General features: G+C 41.6%; 1 protein-coding gene across 1 annotated transcript in view; it reads left to right on the forward strand.

Moving 5' to 3' along the window:
* The window catches only part of FOXO3 (forkhead box O3), a 115687-nt gene that overhangs the window by 85510 nt on the left and 3248 nt on the right, over positions 1-26929 (forward strand). The window contains exon 2 of the mRNA XM_056856539.1: positions 19018-20441. Within this exon, the coding sequence (XP_056712517.1) occupies positions 19018-20406 (1389 nt within the window). The 3' untranslated portion in view covers positions 20407-20441. The remainder of the gene's footprint in view (positions 1-19017; positions 20442-26929) is intronic.

Genomic DNA, 26929 nt, shown 5'->3' on the forward strand with positions numbered 1-26929 from the left:
AGAAACCAAGGATATGGTGGTCCTACTATAGACCTTCATTTATTAAATTACTTGCTAATGATGACCAGTGTATAATTGTAGAGAGAGATGGCTTTTCTGCTGCAAACAGTCCTGACTTGTGTGGGTAGGTGCAGTGCATCTGTGCATATACCTTAAACTGATACACATTGCACCCCTGTGTGATCCTTGACAGTAACAGCCTCACTGCTTAGTGTCAAGAGTAGAGATCACATTTTAGTCTCCTTTTTAATTTTTTTCACTCCTGTGGGAATGAGAAAGTAATTCAGTAGGGCTCCCATTGGGGTCGGGCTAATTTCATCCCATGATGACTTCAGCCATTTGAGATGTGAACCATCTATATAGCCTTGCCTGTCTTGGGGGGGTGGGGGTCATTCTAAAATGCCACAGAATGTTGCAAAGCTGGCTTTTAAACAGGTAAGTGATCAAATGGCTCTGCTCACCTAAAAATATTTGAACATACACAGAGTGAAACAGGTCTTTGCAAGGCAGAGGTGGCTTGCAGCACCCAGCATATATCATCTTGTCATTGCAAAACCTCAGGATATTCAACCCTGAGAAGTGTTGAGTCTGTGCTTCTCCTTCATAGTTGAGTTTCTTTTGAGAGCATAGACCGCTGTGATCTAGTTTAGGAACAGATTCCTAGCTGTATAACCATGCCCAGCCCCTATCCATATATTTAATAAATGGAACGCTTACCCTCTTTCATCCGAAGTGTTTTATTGCAAGATAAAAAAATTAGTTTGTACGGAAGTCAGTTTCAGGTAGTCGGCTCAAGACTGACTCAGCCTTCCATCCTTCCGAGGTCGATCAAATGAGTACCCAGCTTGCTGGGGGTAAAGGGAAGATGACTGGGGAAGGCACTGGCAAACCACCCCGCAAACAAAGTCTGCCTTGGAAACGTCGGGATGTGACGTCACCCCATGGGTCAGGAATGACCTGGTGCTTGCACAGGGGACCTTTACCTTTACCTTTAGTCCTTATAAGCAATCACTAAAATATGGGACTGAGAGGACCACGCTGACCCAGAACAGCTGCCCAGTGGTTTTTGTGGGATAAACCAGTACAGTTTGTCTGAGGGGGTAGAGATAACAGCTAGATAACAGTCTTCAAATGCTGTGCACAAAGAAGACAGCAAGAAAATCTCCTTCTCCACAGCTCTATTTGTTGCAGCACACTTTTCCTTTTGCCTCGTTACAGTTGGTTGTACTAGATCACTAATTAGCAGACTGTGTTTCGAAATAGAACTGCTAGGGCACCACAAGAATTAAACTGATTAAAAAAATAATTGGGCCTCTCTTGCAAGGCCAAAGTATACACACACACACACACACACACACACACACGAAGGAGACAGTCTGCTAAATTTATTCATGATTCACTGTTCTGCTTCTATCAGTGGCTTAAGCTGCTGCATCTTTCCTTTGGGGAATCACTGGATCATTCCATCTCTTCTAGTGCAGAGATGCAGCAGGATGACACTGTCTAAGGAGTCAGGCCTAGAACAGCAATACATATAGAGACACGTGCTGGGCTCCTCTGCAGGATAGTAGTCCCCCCCCCCCATTTGCTAAAAACAAATCTTTTGGGTTATACAAGAGAAATCTGTCTCAGATTTTTTAGTCAGGGGGAAAGTATGTCTCATTTGTCAGATGTTTTGGCAAGCTCCCGCTCTAGATGGATCTTGCAGGCACCTCCCAGTATATGACTTTTTAACATTTTATTTCATGCTATTTTAGCCTCTCAGTAACCACTGTGTACTTTTGGGAAGGCATGAATCAAATTAATTATAGCCTTTTGGCAGGTCAGCTACTCTGTGTGGATTTGAAAGAAATGGATTACTTGCTGTTTTTTCCTCCTTCCATGACTTTTATTTTGACTCTAGTTGTAATCTAAATACACAAAGTCCTTCTCTGCTTTTTTTTTTGCACAGATCTCCTGCACTTTATCACAAAGCCTGAGAAATGATCCTGTTGCCCTACAGTAGCTCAGTTTCTTGTCATGTGTTACAGCAACTAGCATCATATCAAATTAAAATAACTTCCTGATTAAGAGGTCAGAGCACTAAAGTAAGATCTTTATGTTTATCAGCCAAGATACCACACAGGGTGAAGGGAGCTGTCCTGCTGAACCATTGTATGGCTTCTGATTGTCAAAGATCGTTTCTCATAGTAGAGATTATTCTGGCATATGGTCAGCTGTCCAGTCTCACTCCAGCTATTTGACATGCAAGTTAAAAAAAACCCACTGTGAACTAAGTTGCTCATTGAAGGGTGGGTAGAAACAGAGCATCTTTATGAAAAGAACGAGGGGACCACGAAAGTGCCAAAATGCATTAAGTTGAAATTAGAGTCTATAATACATATACAGGGTTGTTGTTTTTTCTTTTAGGACCTTTGAATTTTGACCCAGGAATCTTGCTTCTTGGCACATGCAATTTACTGCTGTTATTCAGATTCTACCGAGAAAATTCTGACTAATAGTACCCCCCTTTTGTAAATACTCTCGAATCATAAGGGCTTACATACTCTTCGTTCTCTTCCAACAAGACTAAAAGAACTTAGTATGCTTAGTGCAAAAGCCCAGGAAGACAGATAGGGAGGAGATAATCCCATCATAAAGTAAAAGACATGGTGTTGAAAGCCATTGCTTCCTTGATCAGCAGCAAGTGTTTGTGAACCGGGGTGCAGAGAGCTATCCCAACCTCCATCACTATGAGACAAGGAAGGGGAAATGTTACCCTTACTGGGAGACAACAAGAGGCAGCAATAGAGCTGCCGGTGTGCAGCTTCCATGTGGCTAATGGAACTTGGCACAAGCCTGGGATTATGACACTGCTTGCTGGCACCAGGTTCAAGCAACCGCTCAGAAGCTGTACGTCAGCACAGTGCCACAGCTTTAGTTCCAGTAGCTTGGTTGCAACGTCCTGTGACCCTCCAAGAAGGGAGCCACCATCTTCTCCCTCGTCACATGCAGAGGTGGAGGCTGAGGTACTCCCTGCCACTGCTGTTCAAGGGGCCTGTTGAAGCCAACCAGGATGTCTTGTTTGAACACCCTCTGTTTAAGTTCATGTTCTGCTTAAAAGGCAATACCATTAATTTTGTTGTCGCAGCCACTGAATTCTTAAACTAGATTAACTGGAGACATACGGTGTGTAAATGTGGGCCGTAACGCAAAGATTTCCCACTTGAAGGACCAGATTCTGTAATAAAAGTAAAATGGCAAATATAAGATAGTTAACAGGGCTTTTTAAATATGGTCACCACGGCAACTGCCCTTGTTCCCAGTGACTGTTCCCTCCCAAATGTTCAACACAAAGATTCCCCAGGCTCTCCGTTTGCAGAGAACTTCGAAGAGGAAGGATCTTTCAGCATGTTGGTTATTGCAAAAGCCATGAGGGGCTCTCTCATTTTGCACTCAGCACTGGGAAACCGGAAGCAGCAAGATGACTTCCTTCCTGACTTCCTTCCTTCCTTCCTCCAGAGTGTTGGGGGGGCTTTTCATACTGGACTTTGTAGAAGATGGAAGCAGTGCTGAAACCCCGTCTTGCTGAAATGGGGAGGGGCAATGCTTGTCACTCCTAGGAAGTTTTCAACCAAACTGCTTTCAGTGCACTCACTGATGAGGGGGGGGGGAGAGAGAGAAAGAATAGTTTATTAAATGTTAAGCAAACAGAATCTCCTTTCACACATGCATAGAAAATTCTTTCTAGTCTAATGAAGTCTGATCCCTTGAGAGAAGCCACTGACAACTGTAGTAGCTACTACAGCTGCAGAAAAGTAAAAGAACTGAAGAAAGGAAGATCCAGGCTTACTTCCCATTATTTTTCTTTGTTGAACATTGGTCTTTCTTTCTTAGGACTTTTGTTGCAATTTTCAGCATTTTATGAGGACATCAGAAGAGTGCATTTTCCCTGGGACTAATTCTTACTATGATAGTAAACCTAGTTCTGAACTGGTAAACCTGTTTCTGAACTGTACCACTTGGATAGCAAGTGGGAGACTTACCTAATTTAACAGTCCTATATACACACAAGTACTTTACAAAGACTGTTAGAGTTCCAGGGAGGAAAACTTAAGATAGATCCCTTCTCGGAGGGAAAGCAGCATGGTACAGCCCGATGTCGTCAGATCTTGGAAGCTAAGCAGGGTCAGCCCTAGTTAGTATTTGGATGGGAGACCACCAAGGAATACCAGGGTTGCTGTGCAGAGGAAGGCACTGGCAAACCACCTCTGTTAGTCTCTTGCCATGAAAACCCCATAAGGGGTCACCGTAAGTCGGCTGCGACTTGACGGCACTTTTCACTCACACACAGATCCCTTCTCATTATATCTTGTTTTCTATGTGCTGGGAATTGTTTGAATAGAAGAGCTATGTGGATCCTCACCTTCAATCTGAAGTCACACACGAGATACAGATACACCACTTATAGAATCATGGAGTTGGAAGGGGCCACTTGAGTGAGAACTGTCTCTGTCTTTCCATTTTTCCTCTTCTCTCGTTCTGTCTGTACATGACACAGGAAAGGCAATGAGTTGTAAGTTTGATGGCAGCCTTAAATTCACAATCTGAAGCAGCTGGCTTGTTAACTTGATGAATTATTACATACATAGGATTTAGTTTCCTGGAAGAAATAACTTGATTTTAAAAAATAGTGACTCAGTGATCACTGTTTTTCTTAAGGGCAAATGATCTGTCGACAACTTTTCCGCTTGTCTAGTAACTTGGAATGATGCTCAAAATACAGAAACCAGGGACTTGCATTCTGCTTTAAGGCCTGGGTCCAAATTCTAGCTCATTCAGCTAAAAGGACTGGGGAAGGACTGCCTCCCAGCCTCAGAGTCCCATATGCAAAATGAGACCGTGCCATGCTGAGTTCTTGGGAAAGGGGGAGGCACAAGAATGTGAAGAGCTCCAGAAGGATCTCTGCATACTGGAAGAATGGGCATTAAAATGGCAAATGAGATTCAATGTGAGTAAGTGTAAAGTGATGCACATTGGGGCAAAAAATCCCAACTTCACATATACACTGATGGGATCTGTGCTGGCAGCGACAGACCAAGAAAGGGATCTTGGGGTGGTAGTGGATAGCTCAATGAAGATGTCAACCCAGTGTGCGGCTGCTGTAAAAATGGCAAATTCTATGCTGGCCATAATTAGACGAGGAATAGAAAATAAAACTGCTGATATCATACTGCCGTTATACAACTCTATGGTGAGACCACACTTGGAATACTGTGTACAGTTCTGGTCACCACGTCTAAAAAAGGATATTACAGAGCTTGAGAAGGTGCAAAAAAGAGCAACCAAAATGATTAGGGACTAGAGCAACTGTCCTATTGGGAGCGATTAGGACTCTTAGGGATGTTTAGCTTGGAAAGAAGGCGGCTAAGGGGAGACATGATAGAGGTCTATAAAATTATGCATGGTTTGGAGAGAGTGGACAGGGAGACGTTTTTCTCCCTCTCCCATAATACTAGAACACGGGGTCATCTGCTAAAGCTGGAGGGTGAGAGATTCAAAACAGATAAAAGGAAGTATTTTTTCACACAATGCATAGTTAAAATTGTGGAACTCCCTGCCCCAGGATGTGGTGATGGCTGCCAGCTTGGAGGGCTTTAAGACATGTTCATGAAGGAGAGGGGTATTCATGGCTATTAGTTAGAATGGATACTAGTCATGCTGCATACCTATTCTCTCTAATATCAGAGGAGCATGCCTATTATTTTGGGTGCTGTGGAACGCAGGCAGGATGGTGCTGCTGCACTCGTCTTGTTAGTGGCTTCCTAGAGGCACCTGGTTGGCCACTGTGTGAACAGACTTCTGGACTTGATGGGCCTTGGTCTGATCCATCTGGGCCTTTCTTATGTTCTTATGAATGCTCTATAAATTACAATGTAATAGTACAAAATAGTGAGATAACTGTTTCAGTCATTATAGAATAAAATAAAGCATTTAAAATTCTGAAGAACTAAGAAGCTGTTCATGTATGGTTTCCCCACATGTGTGTTATCCTGAAAAGCTGGAAAAAGTTCTGTAGCCTGTATTTTATAATTTCTACTTTTTTGGCTCCCGTCAAATGGCACCTTTTCCGGTTCGGCATGCTCAAATGCACTCCCCTATTCCTCCACATGAAGCCTGTCTGTTACCAGGATTCTCCTAGCCCAATACTAACTTTGCGCTTGTCACAGTTCTCTCAGAGACCCACTCAACTAATAACATTTGAAAAAATCTGGGCAACTTCTTTTAGAAGTCCCTTTATATTGTTAGAATCTCTACACAGTTGAGAACTCTGCAACAGAAATCCAAAGGATCAGGGAAATCCATTGATTGGGAGGCGGGGTGGAGAATAGATCAGACTGCCACATGAAATCTGATCCTTTTAGTGTCAAGTAACTTTCCTGAAAGGTTTAAGAATTTGTACACCTCCATCTTTATGTTACTTGGGTTGGGATTAATGTGAGATAACTTTCAAGATAAGAAAATCCCAAATCTTTTGAAGATCAAGTTTTTAAAAGTCATGGTAGATTTAATACTTTAAAAATAAATTTAAAACTGGCATTTTAGATGTGGTTATTACCTATAAAGAATGAAGGGAGCATATAGCCTGATCTCATCAAGTCTTGGATGCTAAACAGGGTTGGTACTTGGAAGGGAGACCACCAAGGAAGACTCTGCAAAGGAAGGCAATGGCAAACCACCTCTGCTTCTCACTTGACTTGAAAACCCCTTGCTGGGGTTACCATAAGTTGGCTGTGACTTGATGGCACTTTATACACACATTACCTATGCAAATACCTCTAAAACAATATACAATATAAATATACAAAAAGCCCATGATAAAAGGAAAATCAAATGCTGTTTCTCCTAATGAAGGGATGTGTGTGTGTGTGTGTGTGTGTTAAGTGCCGTCAAGTCGCTTCCGACTCATGGCGATCCAATGAATGAAAGTCCTCCAGAATGTCCTATCTTTGGCAGCCTTTCTCAGATCTTGCAAACTGAAGGCTGTGGCTTCCTTTATTGAGTCAATCCATCTCTTGTTGGATCTTCCTCTTTTCCTGCTGCCCTCAACTTTTCCTAGCATGACTGTCTTTTCCAGTGACTCTTGTCGTCTCACGACGTGACCAAAATACGATAGCCTCAGTTTAGTCATTTTAGCTTCTAGGGTCAGTTCAGGCTTGATTTGATCTATAACCCACTGATTTGTTTTTTTGGCAGTCCACGGAATCCGTAACACTCTCCTCCAACACCACATTTCAAAGGAAGGGATACAAACTACTAAATTGAAGTGCTCTTTGTCTTTTTGGCAATTGGAATAAAAACCAGGTTATCTATTCTGTACAATGATAAACTAATTACATGTTTTAAATTGCATGGAATGGGTTCAGATTAGTATTTATAATAGAAAAATCCAAGACAATCGAGAAGGTGGTCTAAAGCCCCTGGCTAGAAGGATTATTATGCCATGAAAATTGTTGATGGGTCTGTACAGACCTGCTAAAACATAGCTGCTTTGCAATATGTGTATGGTTTTAGTCTAATCAGTCACAAAGTAGCTATATCCAGTCCCCAGATATGATAGTTAATGTGTGCAATTCATGGCACCTAATTAATCTTTTTGCTGAACTAGCATTTCAGCATTAGCTGTTTGATGAAAGAATCTTTAAGGCAGTTAGGTTCAATCTGGACTGAGATAGGTATGTGCCTAAATCTCAATAATGGGATGTAAGTGCAAAAATATATGATTAAGAACCACTGTATACTGTCTTCCTCTTAAATGCATCAATCTTATCTATATATTCATACACTAGTACAGAATCATACATAGCTTTCCCCCTTATCTCTAAATTAGTGGAGAAAAAGCACTTCTCATGTTTCATTAATGGTTCTCAATATGTTTGTACTAAGGCCTAATAATGGGATTTTTGCTTTTCCTTTATGCCTACCCCTGAAAGTAGTCGTCCCTTCTGTGTCCATTAAAATGCGTTATCCGTTATATCTGTTTTCCTGAGCACCAGTTTTTCAGAGCATGACAACTCATTCAGAAGGCTTCTGTAACCTGCTGATAGGTTATCATTTGGGCACCATTGATCAATGTATCTATAGAGTTGATATGTTGGGGTTCAGCTTCTCTTACAGCAACTTCACTGGACTTAGAAGAGTGTAACTTTCCTTCAGATTGTGCTGTTAGTCTCTGAGGTTTAGGACTACTTGATATGTACATTGTTTTTGCTTACATGGATTCCCAAACCACAAAATAAACAATAACATTCTGGCTGCAACTCAACTGACATTAGTCATGACTAAGATCCATTGAAAGCAATGGGGTTTAAATTAGTCACGATTAATTAATTTATTTACTTCATTTATACTCCATTTTTCTTCCCAATGGGGACCCCAAAGCATCTTAAGTTGTTCTCCATTTTATCATTAGATCAACCCTGTGAGGTAGGTTAGGCTGAGTGTGTGTGACTGGCCCGAGGTCACCCAGAGAGCTTCCATGGCACGTGGGGATTCAAACCTGGGTCTCCCAAATCCTAGTCTGATACTGTAACCACTATCAGGTATGAGAGCAGAAGGAGGTGACATTTATGGACATTGACCAGTGTTTGTGGCACTACCAAAGCTGGGGGAAAACCTCTTCCTGCTGTATAAGCATAGTTTCACAGCCCAGAATAAAAACAGGGGATCTCATTGATATGCTGGTGCCTCGCTATTGCTGCCAGCACCCAAGACCCCAACTGGCTAAGACCTTTTTATACATGTGAGAGGGAGAACTGAAAAGAAGCTGTCCCTTCTGTGGGTATGTTTGACTCTTGGGCGGAGAAGGAGTGTGACCATAGGAAGGACATCATCCTCTTCAGCATTGGGGCCTTTTTCTGGGAAGTCTGCTTTGCTGGATCAGGCCAAGATTCATCTGGACCAGCCAAGCAGATGCCTTTAGTATTTACAAGTAGAACATATTGTTTGTCGTCATTCCCCCCCCCCACCTTCTGATAGGTGGAGGAATAGTTCCTCTTTGACATGGATGGTCTATTTAGCTATCATAGCTGATGTCCCTCCTTGATAGTCTTTTTGTCCATTCATTTGCCTGATCTTTTTCTAAAAACTTGATTTTATGATTTTCAAACATTGAATCCCTTTTTTAAAGCCATGTAAGATACAGGCAGCCCTGACCTGGATGGCCCAGGCTAGCCTGATCTCGTCAGATCTCAGAAGCTAAACAGGGTCAGCCCTGGTTAGTATTTGGATGGGAATACCAGGGCTGCTGTGCAGAGGAAGGCACTGGCAAACCACCTCTGTTAGTCTCTCGCCATGAAAACCCCAAAAAGGGGTCACCATAAGTCGGCTGCGACTTGACGGCACTTTACACACACAAGATACAGGCAATCTTGTGGCACTTAATTCTGCAAGTTAACTTATGGATTGTATTTGGTACATTTGTGAGCCCAGCATACCACATTTCACAAGTGGCCAGATGTGAGGGTTTTCCCTGCATGGATGAAATCTCCATGCCACAACCACCATGAGTGAATTAGCCCTTAGGCTTTTTATCTATTTTGTTTATTTAAATCCCTCAAGGTCCAGGGATGTCGTTTTATTTTACAACACAATAATTAATATGTAACGGTGTAGGAAAACCCTCATGTAGTTCTGTGGGATGTAGCACATTTCTATGCTCAAAAGTAGCATTCAGGATCAGGCCCTTTGAGACTGCTGGACACACTGATCTCATTAGTTTTAGTGTTTATTCCCTTACCACTAATACACAGCATTTCCTGTTATGGAATAGCTAGTTTACTCACATTTTCCAAAGCTTATTGCTCTCAATAAAATGGGTAGATTCATAACAGGAGAATTAACATTGACTCACCCATGTCATCTTCCTCATAAACAGAACAATGCAAGAGGAGCATGCTAATTGGGTATTTATAAATTGACCAAAATAAACAATATGTTGTGAAGACTGTAGGCTGAAAGGGAAATAAATAGTAGTTTAGTATTAAAAGCCTCACATAACTTAAATGCTTGTTTGTGGACTAAGTTCACATGAGCAAAACTGAATCACTGTTGTGTGGTGCATATCCCACTTTTTTATCAAGGGTATTCAAGTTCAATAAAGTAACATAAGAATGTCCCACAATTCTCCTTTAATATTTGTCCCACTAGTTCCTTTCTAGGTCCTCAGTGACCTCTTCATATACAGAAAAGAATTGGTCCTCATCTCTATTGTACAGTCCCCATGGATCACCATGAATGGAAATAGGAACTTAATCAGCTGATTTCATCCCAGGACAAAAGTTACCATTGTAGGGCCACCTGCAAAAGCAGAGAACCCACTGGTGAGCAGAGAACATGACCCATCCACTTCTGCCAGGAATGGGAAGTCACCCCAGAAGCCATTGCAATGTTTTAGTGCCTCTGGATCTGTCACTTCAGGATGGGAGGGGCATCTGGAGTAAGCAGAGCAAAACTCTATTGCACTCTTTAGCTAGCACCAACAGGGCATAAATAATTGTGACAGAACAGCAATCTGCAGGAGAACACATGCACATAAGTGTGCCTGGTGAGATGGGGTGTTTACTAAGGAAGGCTACTGAATGGCAACTTGCCAAGGGCCACCCAAAACCTGGAGCTAGTCCTGCTTGCAAGCACATGGGTGGGACTGATTGTGCTAAGGGAATGAGTTCCCCACAATGAGGGAGGATGCTGGTTATGAGGAAAGAGCTACACAATTATCCCTCCCACATGTTTGCGGGCATGTGGTGGGATGAACCTGTGTCAGAGTGGCTTGTGTGGTGCAGCTGTGACAAGTAAAGGACACTGAAATGATAATGGAAGGTGTCAAAGTAGGTTGAAGGTTTGTTAGACTGACGTACATGAGAGTAAGGCTTACCAATCATCTCTGTTCCCATTCCACCACCTTGGAACTTTTCCACATGGCAATTCTTTCCTGTGGAAGCCTCAGGGTCTCTGCAGATGCCGACGCAGCACAGATGGCAGCTTTCCGTGTGTTTTCCCTGCCCCAGTCCCTTTGGCAGCCATCCCCCCCCACACACACATTAGGAGGGGGTAGCTTTTCTCAGGGTTTCCCCCCCCCCAACCAGTAATGGACATACCGCCTTTATCTGGATAGCCGTAGGCTAGCTTGATCTTGTCAGATCTCAGAAGCCAAACAGGATCAGCCTTGGCTAGTATTTGGAAGGGAGACCTCCATGGAATACCAGGGTTGTGATGCAGAGGCAGGCAATGGCAAACCACCTCTGAACGTCACTTGTCTTGAAAACCCAACAGGGTCACTATAAGTCAGCTGTGACTTGACCATTATACCTACATTGGCAGCACAGCCCCGCTATGCTGTGATTTTTCCTAAAACATTGCTGCAAAGCAGGCTTGGGAAAGATCATAGAAAAGTTGAGGAGAACTCAAGTAGTGCATGGAAGCACCAAAATGCTGTGGGGAAGCAAGAAAAAAACCTCCATCCCCAACAGCATCGAACCCATGTGGAAAAGGCCTTCTGCTGGGCTTCTCTTCTCACTGCCTTGCAGAGGTAATTGCAGTTTTTAAAAGGTGATTGAAATCATTGGAGCCATGAGATGAATGGGTTAAACACATTTCCTAATCTTTAAAGATGCCAGGTGACGTTGCTAATCACCTTTTCATTGGGAGGGGGACTCTCAGGAGAACCTCATCCAGGATTTTCCAACCATATCTATCTTGACCTTAAGAGAGTCAGACCTTTAAGGAAAAAGAAAAGCTTCCCAGAGCTCACTCCTCCCACTTTTGTGATTGGCTACAGAAGTGGCCAATCAGAATACAGTGGTAGATGGCACAGTCAAAAAATTGCCATTTTAAAACCCGTGGGATAGGCTGCCAATCAGATAGCTTCATAATGTTTAAAACCATCAATTTAACACTGGGTTTAAACTGGAATTTGCCCAAGGTTTTTGAAACATCTGTATTGCTAATTATATATGTATTACAGGTACATAGGGGAAATTCCAGGAGGGGAAGGCCTTGTTTAAGATGAGCCCCCTCCCTATTTTATTTTTTTAATAATATATTAACCTTAGCTTGGTTCGGCCAGTTTTAATATGGAGTAAAATTTAATCTAGAAAACACGGGCAATCATTTCAATCCATGAGCTTCTTGGATGTATTGGGATACCCAATGTTCAATGCTTTTCCATTCACTATAATGTTGGGTCCAGTTCCGTGCAAGCTTATTCCTTGTTTGTGCGGAGCTGTCCCTGCATTAAAGTTTTAATATGGAGTAAAATTTAATCTAGAAAACACGGGCAATCATTTCAATCCAGGAGCTTCTTGGATGTATTAGGATACCCAATGTTCAATGCTTCTCCATTCACTATAATATTGGGTGCAGTTGCGTGCAAGCTTATTCCTTGTTTGCGCGGAGCTGTCCCTGCATTAAAGTGCATGAAGAAATGTCTTCTTGTTGGAGGCTTTTCTTGTGCACTGGAACACCAGTGGGCCTTTGTGCTGGAGCCGTGCATGCATGGATGCGTGCGTCTTATGCTAACAAGAACTGCTGGAGTGCTTGGCAGAATGTCAGGGGATGGGGGGGGGCAATGTCTGCGAGAACTGCTTCCAATGTCCAATATGTGCCAGAACTAGTGCAGGTTTGGCGGAGGGGAATGGAATGTTCTCTGTAGTTTTCCAAGAACAAAAACAGCTGGGCAAGAAGCTACTGAGACAGTTTCTAAATCTGAAAAATAAACGCCACACAGCCACTTAACTGTTGCCATCTCTCCTTATGAAGTTCCTCATAAACACAGAAAACGTGGTATGTTTCCTTAAAAGTGAGAGGCTGTTGCTTGCCCCCCCCTTTCATCCTACGATTCCCTCGCCCCTCTTTTTTGGTCAGACATCTTAAAAATCAAAGCATTTTGGATTATTGACAATTTTATTTCTCCCTGTATTTTCCTCCCCCACTTCTCAGTGGAAAAAAGGAAACTGCAAGCAGCGTGCTCTCTGAAAGCAAAACAAATGTTACTTATTAAAGGTCTCCTGTGGTCAGCGGAAGGTTGCCTATAGGATAACTGGAAATGTTGCTACTAACTGAAAGTCTGATGTGTTCAGCCAATTCCCAGATGCTGTGTTTTCAGCCAGGGCGGGCCTGTTTATTGTAACAGTTCAAAACGTCTAGGAAGATAGACATTCTAGCCCTGATCCAGTTCTAGTTGGGTGCAGCTGGTGTTCCTTGAGGGAGATGTGCATCCTCATCCAAGGACATATCCAACCACTTTGAAGGAATCTAGACCAGCGCTGCCATGTAGATGTGCATGAGCACAGTTTATTTATTCAGTCGTTCCTTTCATTTTAGCATTCTTATGTACATTAGATTTGTAGACCACTTATCAAAATGCCTTCCAGAGCCCTTGGCAATAAAAATACTATGATAACACTGCAAATCAATAGCCATCACATTAAAATCAATACAGTTACAATACAGAAAAGACTGATAAGACCCATTGCAACTACAATAAAACACTATTCATCTAAACCCAGCTCCAAAAAGGGTTTTTAAGCATAGAGTCTTCTTCCACACCTCTTGTATCAGTGTTCTCATAATAGGCTGCGTAAAGTATGCCTTCGAGTCACAACCAACTCATGGCAACCCCATGGAGTTCCACCTTATGGAGTTTTCAAGGCAAGAGACGAACAGAGATGGTTTGCCATTGCTTCTTTCCGCATAGCCGTCCCAGTCTTCCTTGGTGGTCTCCCACCCAAATACCAGCCCTGCTTAGCATCCAAGCTCTGACAAGATCAGGCTAGTCTGGGCTATTAGGGCTGCTATATAATAAGTCAACCTCAAAATTTCTCAGCACACAGGAGGGAGTGTATACATATCGAATTTGGCTGAGTCAACATCATGCATACACATCACAAACAAATCTCCATTGGTGGATTGGGGCAGAGTTTTTTTTATTTAAATAACTTGAAAAACAGATAATAAACACATCATTGCTATTTCAGCAGTAACCCATTTCCTGCTGTGCTTAAAAATTACACGTGCCATGCACCAGTGGTTTCCATCAAATAATTTCCTAATTTGAATGGTTTATAAATATCATGGATAGCTATGTCAAAATTCATAATTGTACCCCTTTTGAAATCCTAGGGACAGGGAAATATCTATGTGTTGTCTATAAAAGGATGGATCGTTCTTTCTAGTTCTGGCATCTGTGAACTTCCAGAGTTAGGATCATAGATGTAAATATCTATACGGATTTTTTGTATGCTAACATATTTTGTATTTTGGGGAAAGGGCATTCAAAATAGAGCGTGTGGACTTGAAGGCCAACTCCTTAAGTTGAGAGAGAAATAACCAGTGTGGTCTATGGAAGATTTTGAGAGTTTGCACCAGGGAGAGGTGGGTTAAGCCATGAAGCTCACTGACATTGCAGTCCTAACCCACTGCGTTTAGAAGGGTGTAACTCTGTTTAGGACTGCACTGTTAGTGACCTTGGTTCAGTTACTATCTTTAAGCTTAAACTACATCACAAAGCTATTGTGAGATTAAAATAGGGTAACACCCACGTACTGTACCTCATACTGCTTTCAGGGTGGTGGAATACAAGTATAAGTAAATCTTAAACCATGTGTGTGTGTGTGTGTGTGTGTGTGTGTGTGTGTGCAAAGTGCCATCAAGTTGCAGCCAACTTATGGCGACCCAGTAGGATTTTCAAGGCAAGAGACCAACAGAGATGGTTTGTCATTGCCTCTCTCCGCTTAGCAACCCTGGTATTCCTTGGCAGTCTCCCATCCAAGTACTAACCAGGGCTGACCCTGCTTAGCTTCTGAGATCTGACGAGATCAGGCTAGTCTGGCCCATCCAGGTAAGGGCAGCTAGAACATTACTGGCCCCAAACTTGAAAATAAAGATGCTTTTCCATAGAATAATCTGGTAGTGCTGCAGAGTTTCTGAAGACCGGAACATGTAGACCTGGTCAATAACCTGGATAATAAGAGCAGGATATAAACATAGGCTTAAATCCAACAAACTGTGAGCAGAGCTCTAAATGTAGAAGATGGAATCTCTGCCTTCTGCTAGATATAGGTACATCTGGAAGGGCAAATTTCACAGTCCCTTGGTGAAAATCACAGTCTCTCGCCCATGCAGAATGCATGTTGTTCTCCATTTTTCACCACCTCTGCCTCTCTCCCTTCCCTTTGTTGTTTCCCTTATCTAAAACTTTAGATTTTTAAGCTCCTTGGGATAAGGGCCTGTCTTATTTTCCTCTGTAAAGAGCCATAAACACTGATGGCACTATACAAATAAATAAAATTCCTATAATAACCAGCATTTGTTAGTGAGACAGAGTTCGGCTTTTAATGCATCACTTCCCAGTGACCCTATTGAGATAATAAACTCCTGTGTCACAGTTATAGCTGGTGTATCTTTGCTTTCTAGTATGCTTTCTCTAGGATACCAGTTTGACTGATACCAAAATCTGAACTAAATGCAAGAAATCAGACAGATTGCATCGCCACCATCTGTATTTCCTCTTGCTAATTGTTAGGCTTGTTTAAAAACATAGAAAAGGGTAAAGGGGCTTTTAAGAGTTAAAGTGCACCACTTTTTTTATTTTTAAAGCGAGTGGATTCCTCACTACATTGTTGGGAATGATAAATTGATACCACATGTTAATTCCAAACAAAAAAGCCTCTGTATTCCAATAGAGACTCTTGCAGCTGGTGTCTGAATTAATGGGCAAGCTCCATAAGGTAAACATGGTATGGAAGAGGCTAAAACAGACACTGAGCAAGGAGGATCGGGGAAATTCTTGCAGGGGAGGACTGGCCAATTTTCCTTGCCCAAAGAAGAAGAAAAAGACATGAAACACTTCCAAATGACACACTGAAATAGGAAGGGCGATTAGTGTACACATGAAATCGGCTAAACAATGTAAACTGTCCTGGGGTAAGGTATTCCATGGTATCATCCTTTTGAAATCTGCGAATGAAGAAGGCTTTTAAGATAGCATTCGAGACACTGTCCTTCAGTGTTACTACTCTGAAGATGCCTGCCACAGTTGCTGGCGAAACGTCAGGAAAGAAAATTCCAAGACCACGGTTACACAGCCCGGATAACCTACAAGAACCAAAGCATTCTGTTTGCTTTCTGAAAGGATGTAAACCTGTTTTTCTTACAGCGTAGTTGCTCACAGCGCATTAGAGACCAGAGAGTAGGTGGTAAATGTGTGTAATACAATATTAAATAATATTGGTTTCACTTTCTTTTTTAAGTGTGTGAGGTGCAGGGGATTTGTTTTGCTTAGGGTGTCTACTTTGACACATACCCAGGACTCCTTAATCGTGAAATAGAGAGCACATCAACTACAACCCCAGACCCCACTTTCCTGGGTCCAACAGAGGGGGCGGTGGGTCATTTGGGTTGAGGATAACATGGGAGCCATATATAACAAAACAAATATGTTTGTGTGGTTGGTAAGCATGACATGTAATTCCTTCCCACTCCAGCCTTCTAGCTTACACAGTGCCAGAGCTGGGAGGTGCATTATACGTAAGAGGTACAATCTTTATTTTTTTAGCAGCTTTTAAGGTAAAGACAGTAACTAGACAGCTTGAACAATTATATGCACAGAAGTGAGAAGAACTTGGCTTTGGCTTTTTTTCTTTAGTAATCCTGGCTGCATACACAGCACTTTAAAAAAATGTATATACTTAACAGTTGAAAGAAGCATGTGGATTACATTTCTTTGACCACCCCAGATGGCTTCTATTAACTTAATGCCATTTGCTGGCTATGTCAATGGTAAGAATGCTAATGTGATTCATCCACCTTCAACAAGAATCCCTGTGATAAATTATAACCAAAATTTAGCAAGTTGTGTGCTCCTGTTGCTTTTCTGTTTTCAAAATAGCTGGCAGAATGCATGTTTGACTTTTCCAAATAGATAAAAACTCTGTGTGCCAATTTTTTAAAAACATCTCTATCTTTGCATTTTCTTCCACATAAGCATACAGCACCATTACAGGGGTTTTGCCAAGGTGGCATGCCTCCAAAATGCTACATCTTTATGCATAAAAACCAGGAATGTTATTCAGAGCTGCATTTTAAGCACAGGTTCGACAGCTGGGGGTTTCCCCCCCTCTGTTCAGCTAGCAGAAACTTAAGGCCCTACATAGGGTTGATGGAAATGGGCCTTTCTCATATTGGCCATTACCTTGCATGGGGTCTGAACAACATAGCATGACTTAAATAGTATAGAGGTTTCTGGGAAGCTAGTGTATTTTCTGTTTTAGTATAGACAGTTATAATAGCATCAACAGTACTTTCACTTCCTATGTGTGATGTTTCTTGTAGCAACTGGCTGGAAATTGGCATCGCCGGGCCTTTTCACAGGTCCACTAGATGTCTGTAACCTAAATGACTGCTGTATATAATGCCAAGTCTTCTTTGGAAAATTATGATGATGATCTGGGTAACAGAATAACAACATGCAGAAAAGAAGGCCATACCAATGCAGGATCAAGGAAGAGAAGGCAAAAATGATGGTGCAGTGGGGAAAGAAATTTTATTTCACTCAAAGATCACTAGTGTTTCACACAGTTTCATCAGGGAATCTGTAAGGCAACCTTCTCTTAGAGTGTAACCACATTATGGTGAGGACACACTAAGAGACGGTTGCCTTACAGATCCCCTGGTTCTAGGGTTGCCAGTCTCCAGGTGGTGGCCGGAGATCTTCTGGAATTACATTCATTTCCAGACTACAGAGATCAGTTCCCCTGGATAAAATGTCTGCTTCGGAAGGTGGACGTTATGGCATTGTACCCCACTGAGGCCCCTCCTCAGGCTCCACCCCCAACATCTCCAGGAATCTCCCAACCCAGAGATGGCAAATCTACCTGGAACTGTGTGTGAAACGTGTAGGGATCTTCAAGTGAAATAAAATGTCTTTTCCCACTTCTCCATCATATTTTTCCTAGCAGAATAACAAGCCATTTAATTCATTCAATGACCCATGAATGAGAAAATCATAAATTGTTACTGTGGGGTAAATTTTTTAGCAAATGCTGTTTGCCGAAGACTTTCAGTTTAAAACATGTGTCAGGTTTTTAAATGTCAGTGCTTAGGATCACAGCCTATCTGTATTAATAGTCTTGGTTTCACCCAGTTTATTATTTTGTCAAGATAATCTTTATGGTATCTTAATAATGCACTTGGAGAGGAAAGTCACTATTTGATTAAATAATTACTTAAATTTAAATAATCCTATCCCCCAGTTAAAGTATACAGAATTATTATTTGGGAAGCCTTAATAGACCTGTTGAGGTCTATCACATCAAACACAGTACGGCCTTTGACTAACGTTACAAACCAGGGAGCTGGCCAGTTTTTTAATTCTTCAAGCAGTTTATAAAGTCGATATTTTAATTGGTTTTATTTTTATATTTATTGCTTTTATTTGCATTTATTGTATTTTAAATGTTGTATTTTTAAATGTTATAAGCTGCCCTGAGTCTCCTGTGGTGAAAGGGTACGGGGTATAAAACAAACAAATAAAATTCCTTAATCACGTACAAAATTACAAAAATAGCATCAGTGCTGTACACTGTTTCCTACAGAAGAACTCTAGCCAAGGGAGTTCATTATATTCCTCTAGGGCAGAACCACATGAGTTGTATGTTCAACTAGAACTTTGTTCATGCAAACTTTGCCAGTGGGAGGGGCTGTCACTCATTGGTAGTGCATCTGCTTTGTACACAGAAGGTCCCAGGATTAATCAGGATCATTAATTAATGTGAAATATCTCTGCTTAAGACCCTGGAGAGCTGCTGCCCGTCAGAGTAGACAGTACTGGTCTTGAGAGACCAACAGTCTGATTCAGTAGAAGGCAGATTCGTGTGTATATATCAGCAGTAGGCAAAATAGTAGTAAGATCACTTTTACAAACTGTTATGAACATTTGTTCTTTGTAGTCATTGTGTTTCCCCCCTTTTTTCCTTGCAGAACTCCATCAGGCACAATTTATCCCTTCACAGTCGATTCATCAGGGTACAGAATGAAGGAACTGGGAAAAGCTCATGGTGGATGATCAATCCGGATGGTGGGAAAGGTGGGAAAGCACCACGGAGGCGTGCTGTTTCAATGGACAATAGCAACAAGTACACAAAAAGCCGAGGACGAGCAGCTAAGAAAAAGGCTGCTCTACAAGCTGCACAGGAAACTAGCGAAGACAGCCCCTCCCAGCTCTCCAAATGGCCAGGTAGCCCAACCTCACGTAGCAGCGATGAACTGGATGCGTGGACGGATTTCCGGTCTCGTACAAACTCAAATGCCAGTACGATAAGTGGCCGCTTGTCCCCAATACTGGCAAGTACTGAGTTAGATGAGGTCCAGGATGATGAGGCTCCACTATCACCAATGCTGTACAGTAGCCCACCCAGCATGTCGCCATCAGTAAATAAACCCTGTAATGTTGAGCTGCCTCGGTTGACTGATATGGCTGGCACCATGAACTTGAATGATGGCCTGACAGATAACCTTATGGATGACCTTCTGGATAATATCACGCTCCCCTCTTCCCAGCAATCACCCACAGGAGGACTCATGCAAAGAAGCTCAAGTTTTCCTTATGGATCCAAAGGTTCAGGTCTTGGTTCTCCATCAAGCAGTTTCAATAATGCTGTGTTTGGACCTTCATCTCTGAATTCCCTCCGTCAGTCTCCCATGCAAACCATCCAGGAGAACAAGCAAGCTACATTTTCTTCCATTTCTCACTACAATAACCAAACGCTGCAGGATCTGCTGGCATCAGATTCGCTTAGCCACAGCGATGTCATGATGACCCAGTCCGATCCACTCATGTCACAAGCTAGCACAGCTGTGTCTGCCCAAAATGTACGCAGGAGCATCATGCTCCGGAACGACCCGATGATGTCATTTGCTGCTCAGCCAAGTTTGGTCAACCAGAATCTGCTCCACCACCAGCATCAGTCCCAGAATTCTCTCAGTGGCAGCCGTGCCTTGTCAAATTCCATTGGTACTATAGGCTTAAGTGACACAAGCAACACTGGGTCGGCCAAACACCAGCAACAGTCACCTGTCAACCAGTCTATGCAATCACTTTCTGACTCACTCTCAGGCTCTTTATATTCCAACAGTGTGAGCCTTCCAGTCATGGGGCATGATAAATTCCCCAGTGATTTGGACCTTGATATTTTCAATGGGAGCCTGGAATGTGACATGGAGTCCATTATCCGCAGCGAACTCATGGATGCAGATGGGTTGGATTTTAACTTTGATTCCCTCATCTCCGCCCAGAATGTTGTCACTCTGAATGTGGGAAACTTCACTGGTGCTAAGCAAGCTTCATCACAGAGTTGGGTTCCAGGCTGAAGGATTTATGCAAAGAAGGGAAATGGTCAAAGCAGGTTAGCAATGTTTAGTCTGTTGGCATTCATTTGACTAGTGTAGAATGAGAAACTATAACATGTAATAATATAACTTTTTCTAAAATAATACAGCTTTTACAATAATCTCGCTAGGTCTTACTGAATGGGTTGCAATATGATGTACTACAAATATATATAGTGTGTCCTTCCTACGTCAGTGTGGCTAAGGATTGATTCTAACTAGTATCATTCTATAAGATCATCTTTGCAGACAAATTTTACTGGGACATGTGTAGAGTGGTCTTATTCATTGATGCTACACATGATCGACACCCAGGTACATTCTGCTGAGGGAAGCTCATTCTTTGTTGAGAGGGGATTTTGATGCAGAGGCATTCAGACACAATGCTTCCGATTATAGCGTCATCCTATTGGCTCCTCGCTCAAGTACAAATCCCAGAGTTCTGAGCCTTTTGTTCTTCTCAAACGCAGCAAGATTACTAGTACAACCATACATCCTTAATAGGTAGGTAGGTACAGATTTATAGTATATAGCCAAATGCCATTACAATCAAGTAGACACAATCAAATCAGATTCAACAAGAAAACAGTTAAAATCAAGTATTTTTGTACATCCTTACTAGGATTCATGTGTCTTTTCCTCTGCAAGTGAAAAAGTAGCTGAGAGATGCAATTCTGAGTGGAAAAATGGCCTAAGACAAAAGGGTTCAGCAACACTTTTCTCTACTATTCCTCCACCCCCTGATTTCAGCTTTTTGCAGCTGCTTTTCATTTTAAACATGCCAGGAGACTATTGACTGCATCTCCTATGAAATGTCTAATTTGGTTCTGAGGATCTATGGTTTAGACAAACTTGCATAGTTAGATATCTACTAATAAGATATTACTTTTTGTCCAACTGGGCATTGAGCCTCAGCAATGTGTAGAACTGCTAGCAAAAGGTACCTTTGTTTGCATATTATTCTGTGGTTGCATAAACACATTCATCCTTAAATGCTGTTGATTATTTTGTTTAATATCTTCATTTAATACATTTCAAATATTCTCAGACCTGAAAAATGCCTATATAGTGCTGTGGAATTTACGGGGACTCATTTTCCTCTTTCAAATGCCAAACCTTGCTTATATACAGTTAAATCAGAATAAATCAAAACTTCCCAGAATGACATATTAATGCAGAAAACAAGCTCAGGTGACTATTTTCTTTCTAAACGCATTTGTGCTTTTTAGATGTAGGCATCTCTTAAATCTGGCCTTTGCAAAGTTATGTAGATATGCAAACTGACAGACTTCCATTGAGCACTCTCAGATCTAAATACCATTGATACTGTTGTTTGACAAGATCATGCCTACTGGAAGGGCTGCCAAGGACTTGACTAGATGGCACAGGTTCTTGTACAAAGTGTAGTCTGGCTATGCCACAAAGAGGAGAACTCTTGAACAGCCTCTGACAAGACAGCAGCCTTTCACCATACATAGAAAAATACCATCCATAACCTTGTGTGTATTTGAACAAGCTTTCTTACAGAGAGAAAGATTTTCCTGTACTACACAGTAGGATACTGTTCTGGGGAACTCTGCCTTTAGTGTCTGGCCATGAGGGATACTAGGTAGATTTGGTACAGAACAAGGTTGATACCACTTGCCTGTTAAACAATCCAATATGACAGTCTGATTCCATATTGAACACCTTATAGCTCAAACAATCGCCTGGTGAAATTACATTACATGGTTCCAATTATTTGCATCCAGAGGTAATCTGAAGTCCTTTTTATCCTATTTTTGTTGATCAGTAGACGTATCCTGTATACCAGACAAAGTAAGAGAATAACAGTTTTTGTGGATGCCACCGTCCTGTGGCTGAGATGCCACACTTTGGCTGAAAACCAGTGTACCAAAAGTTAGCAAATTGTTTTACACATTAACTTTCATTCTTCACCCAGATTTTTTTAGTCATTGCCAATCTATCACCAATAATTTCACCAGTGCTTAGGGCTTTGCTTTTTCACCTTTCTACGAAAACCTGTTTGCAGTATGCATGCCTGGAGGTGATTTCTCCCACCATTACAAGATGTAGCAAGATTGTCTGAAAATACTATAATTATTGTAGCATTTGCCTTTATGCACTCAAAAAGAAGTGAACATCAACATTATTAAACTATCAAAGATGGCATGAGGCCTTGGTGTATAATGTTGGTTCTCAAAGGTCTCACTATGGAAGTTAATGTATTACTTCAGAATGGTTACACTGACTGTTGCCAGCCTAAACTTTAGGGTTGTCTTGACCAGGCCCAAATGGGTAACCTCTCATTTGCTACCCCAGTGCCATGTAAGCAGGTATGGTCAGGGTGGCAGACACATTCCCTAACCTATGGTATGATCTGTGAGTAGTTTATAGTTGCTGCACTAGCTAGCAAATGTCTGTTTCTTTGTGTTTTTGTCAGTGGTAGGACAGAAGGAAGCAAGGAAGGAAGTTTCCACTTAGATTTCTGGATGGAAGGCATAATAATAAGGTTTCAGAGGTTTGAAAGAAGGGCAAGGTAGAACTTAAGTTGCCATATTAGTCAGAAGCATAGGGGGGGATGGGAACTGGAGGATCAGGGAAGCTTCACAGGGCAGAGACTGAAGATCAGAAGAATAGCTGGGGACACCAATTCCAGAGAATGGTGCCAGAGTTCAGTGGGCAATTTTTGATTTATCTGGAGTGGGAGCAAACAGTTACAGAGATGGGATAACTTGTTGGCATTGCACGTGGAACTGGAAGCCAACAAGGTATAATGTGCGTCAGAAGATCAGGGTGCAAATCTCTGCTCAGCCGTGAAGCTTGCTGGGTGATCATGGGGCACACTTCGTCTAATGTATCTGCCCTAGGTAAGAAGGGGGGAAATGGAATGTTCCTGTGTACATTACCATAAATTCCTTAAACAAAGGGTAGGTAAAAGTGTCATAAATTCACTCCGTGTATATATCAGAATGGGAAATATTGTCTTATTGCAGGTATATCTTCATTGTATTTTTCACCAAAATCTGCTGTCATTTAGCACTTGTAATGATATGAAAAATATGTACTTCATATGTTCCTGCAGTGCTTCAACATTAATGGCTGGCTATCTCTTGAACCCACCTCTGTTTCTCCCACCCTTGTCTTGTCTCCATATCCAGTTGCTCCTTTTGGTACCATCTACAGCTGGTTCTTGGTTCTGTCCAATCCCCCACTTTCTACTGAAGATAATCCATGCCAATAAAGGCATGTGTTGTGTGTTGTGTACTGAAGATACCCACATTTTAATCAGTGCTATGAGGGGAGCTATATAATTGGTGCCATCATCACTCAAAGGTGAATGGTTACACCAGCTCAGCAATGGGGGGGGGGGAGATGGGATTTCGCTTCCCATGAATTTCATGCCCCTCTGTTTTATATATTTTACTTACGGTAAATTTATATTGTACTGTACTGCTTCTTTTATATGTTGGATAGTACCGTTTTTGTGTGTTGTAAGCCACCCTAAGGCCTCCTTCAGCAGGGAAAGGGCAGGATAAAAATCTAATAATAATAAGGTGGGAATGAGAAATGCAACCAAGTCCTTCCATTATTTCCCCCCCTGCAGGATCCAGATCCTCCATGCAGCATTCTTGTTATGTCTCACATCAGGCAGGAGAGGAGAATGGTTGAGGAACTGCCAGCTTAATATTTCTAATTTTATCCTGGTTATAGTTAGGGAGAGTCAGTCATTATTTCTTTGACTTAGGGAGGCTACAACATATGGGAGTTCATGTCATAGATCGTAGGCAGCCATGCCATAATCCTAACACACCAGTGAAACTGGGTTTGGGATGTTGATGAAGATTGACCTTTACTTTGTAGCCATAAGATGAAGGGATTCAGTTCCCAAAAAAGCAAAATGTTTTCTCCAGATATATATGAATTCTAGCTTAAGTTTTCTTCCAGTGCCTTTTCTCTTCTACTCTACTCCTTGTATTGCCTTGGTTTCCTTATTTGCACAGAGAAGTAATTTAGCAAAAGAGGAGTGAAAACATTTGATTTAGGGAGTATCTTCAATTAAGCTTTCCTTTCTGAACTTTTCCTTGTGTAATTATTAACATTTTTGGGATTCTTTCCTTTCCTGTGATGTGTGTGTGTGTGTGCCTGTGTGTAAAGTGCCATCAAGTCACAGCTGACTCATTGCAACCCATAGGGTTTTCAAGGCAAGAGACTTACAGAGGTGCTTTGCCATTGCCTTCCTCTGCATAGCAACCCTGGGATTCCATGGTGGTCTGCCATCCAAATACTTACCAGGGGTGATCCTACTTAGCAGTTGAGATCTGATGAAATCAGGCTAGCCTGGGCCATCCAGGTCAGGGCTCCTGTGACAGATTGTCACTGTATACCCTCCATTGGAATGGTATGCCTTGGCTTTCTGATCTGAGAACTTGCAGAGGTAGGGAGAATTGTTTTAAATGACAAGAAGTCCCACATTCATGTACGGTATATGGAATGTACAGTCCCACAACCAAACGCAGGAAAGGCAACAATTATGTGAATGCATATGATCAAAAGAAGAGCTCAGTTTTTCCATGGAATAGCAAATCAGAACATATGAATAGAATAATTGTTACGAATTTGTTCAAGTCCGCAGGACCTTTACAAAACAACACATGGCCCTCTTAAATTGGGCTGCTAAGTGTTTTGCTTAAATTTGTCCTTTTAACTAATACCTGTCTTTACTGAGCTATGAACTGAGCAGCTACTGAAACAATATGGTGTGATTGCTCCCATTTTTAAGAAAGAGATTGGCATGGCTAGGGGCATCCAGTTGATAGGATACAAACTTCATCTTCCAAGGTCTATCATTTACCCACTACACCAGAGCAGGTCTTGCTGAGTTCTACTTAACCCATGATCTGACTCTCTTTCAAGACCACTTGGAAAATTACCAGTGACTTCATGGCTTTGAGGTTATAAAATATTGTGGGGAAATAAATCCACTTCATCTTGAGTGGCTACTCATCTGCCCATCACTATGGCTACCAAACTGTTAAAATATAAATTCTTGCTTCTCACGCACCAATAGTCTATAGAGGACAATGATAAAATCCTCTTCTGGGTTAGTGCTTTATTATATTCAGTGGGGCTGCAATGGAGTAATAATTAGCAGGAATATTTCAGCCTTTCAAGGTAGTAAATAAATTAATGTATTAATTTATTTGAAGATTGCATAGTTAGGATAGCATTTTATTAGTTGGGCCTGGGATCTGTGCTGTAGGAAGTACACACTGGAGACCCCACAGTTTTAACTTTTCTAAACATTCATATTAGAGAAAGTATTACAGCTTTCCTGTTGATCCAGTTTCACCACCTGCACATTAACAGTATCTTGCACTTGGGGAAACTGTAATGCGTCACCTTTTCATTCTGGACAAATTTCCAGTACAGCATAATTAACACCTGTGGGAACCAAATGGGTATAGTAATCTGCATTAGGTAATACTTTAGAGCTTCTCTCTTGCCACTTCAGTTGAGATCAGAGCTTGGAGGATTTAACTCTAAGCTAACAGTAAAGGAATGAGGTGTGATAGTAGCAAATGAAATAGTTCTCCAATCCAAACTATATAATCACAGGCTCACTATTAGGGCAAAATAGACTAGGTTGGGGGTGATGCAAGTGTTCATAGCTTGCTGTCTCAGTGATTGTATTTTTTTTTTAATTAGATTCTAATGTTTAGGGGGGGTTGCCTTGGGGGGATCTGTGTGGTTTATAAGAAATGGCAATTCATGTAAGTTCCAGACAAATGTGAATAGCCCTCACATTTATATGGAATGGAAATTAATTAATTATTTTCCTCTGGGCCTTTATATAATCTCTTCTAAGAAAAAAGTTTCTTGTTGTAGGCCAACTGCAGATAACATTTTTATGGCCCTTATCTCAGAATTTTGTATTTATTTAGAACAAAAATATATGTGCCACCACTTCTCCAGAGACCTGTTCCATAGCAAATCATGGGATTGCCTCCACAATTCTACGACACTGGTTATTTTTACAAAGTGGAGTAGCAAATTTAGATCCACCTGGCCCTTCAGGTGGTCACCACAATCTTCAGTGCAAAATATCCATTCCCATCTACCATATGTAGGAGACTAATAGAACATGTAGAAAACATGACATTTGAGGCAGTGGAATATGGGGCTAGTTCTTATATAGTTGTTCATGGCTTGATAATTGCAATGTCAAGTGATGACTGGCATTATGCATGGGCTACCACAGACGGTATTTTCATACCTCATGCCACCACCCCAAATGTACTGCTTTTCAATGGAGTGAGTTCACATATTCAGCTTGGTTCACACATGCATGCATGTGAATATCACTTGATTCCTACAGAATTATGACAAGCAGGTGTGTTTTAATTTTACATTATATATAGTCTGCCTTTCTCACTGAGACAAGGATACACAGTGTAAATCAATGCAATCAATAGGATGACACCATCTAATAAGCAATGTAATA

Source organism: Euleptes europaea, chromosome 10 (genome assembly GCF_029931775.1).
Source record: "Euleptes europaea isolate rEulEur1 chromosome 10, rEulEur1.hap1, whole genome shotgun sequence".
NCBI lineage: Eukaryota > Metazoa > Chordata > Lepidosauria > Squamata > Sphaerodactylidae > Euleptes > Euleptes europaea.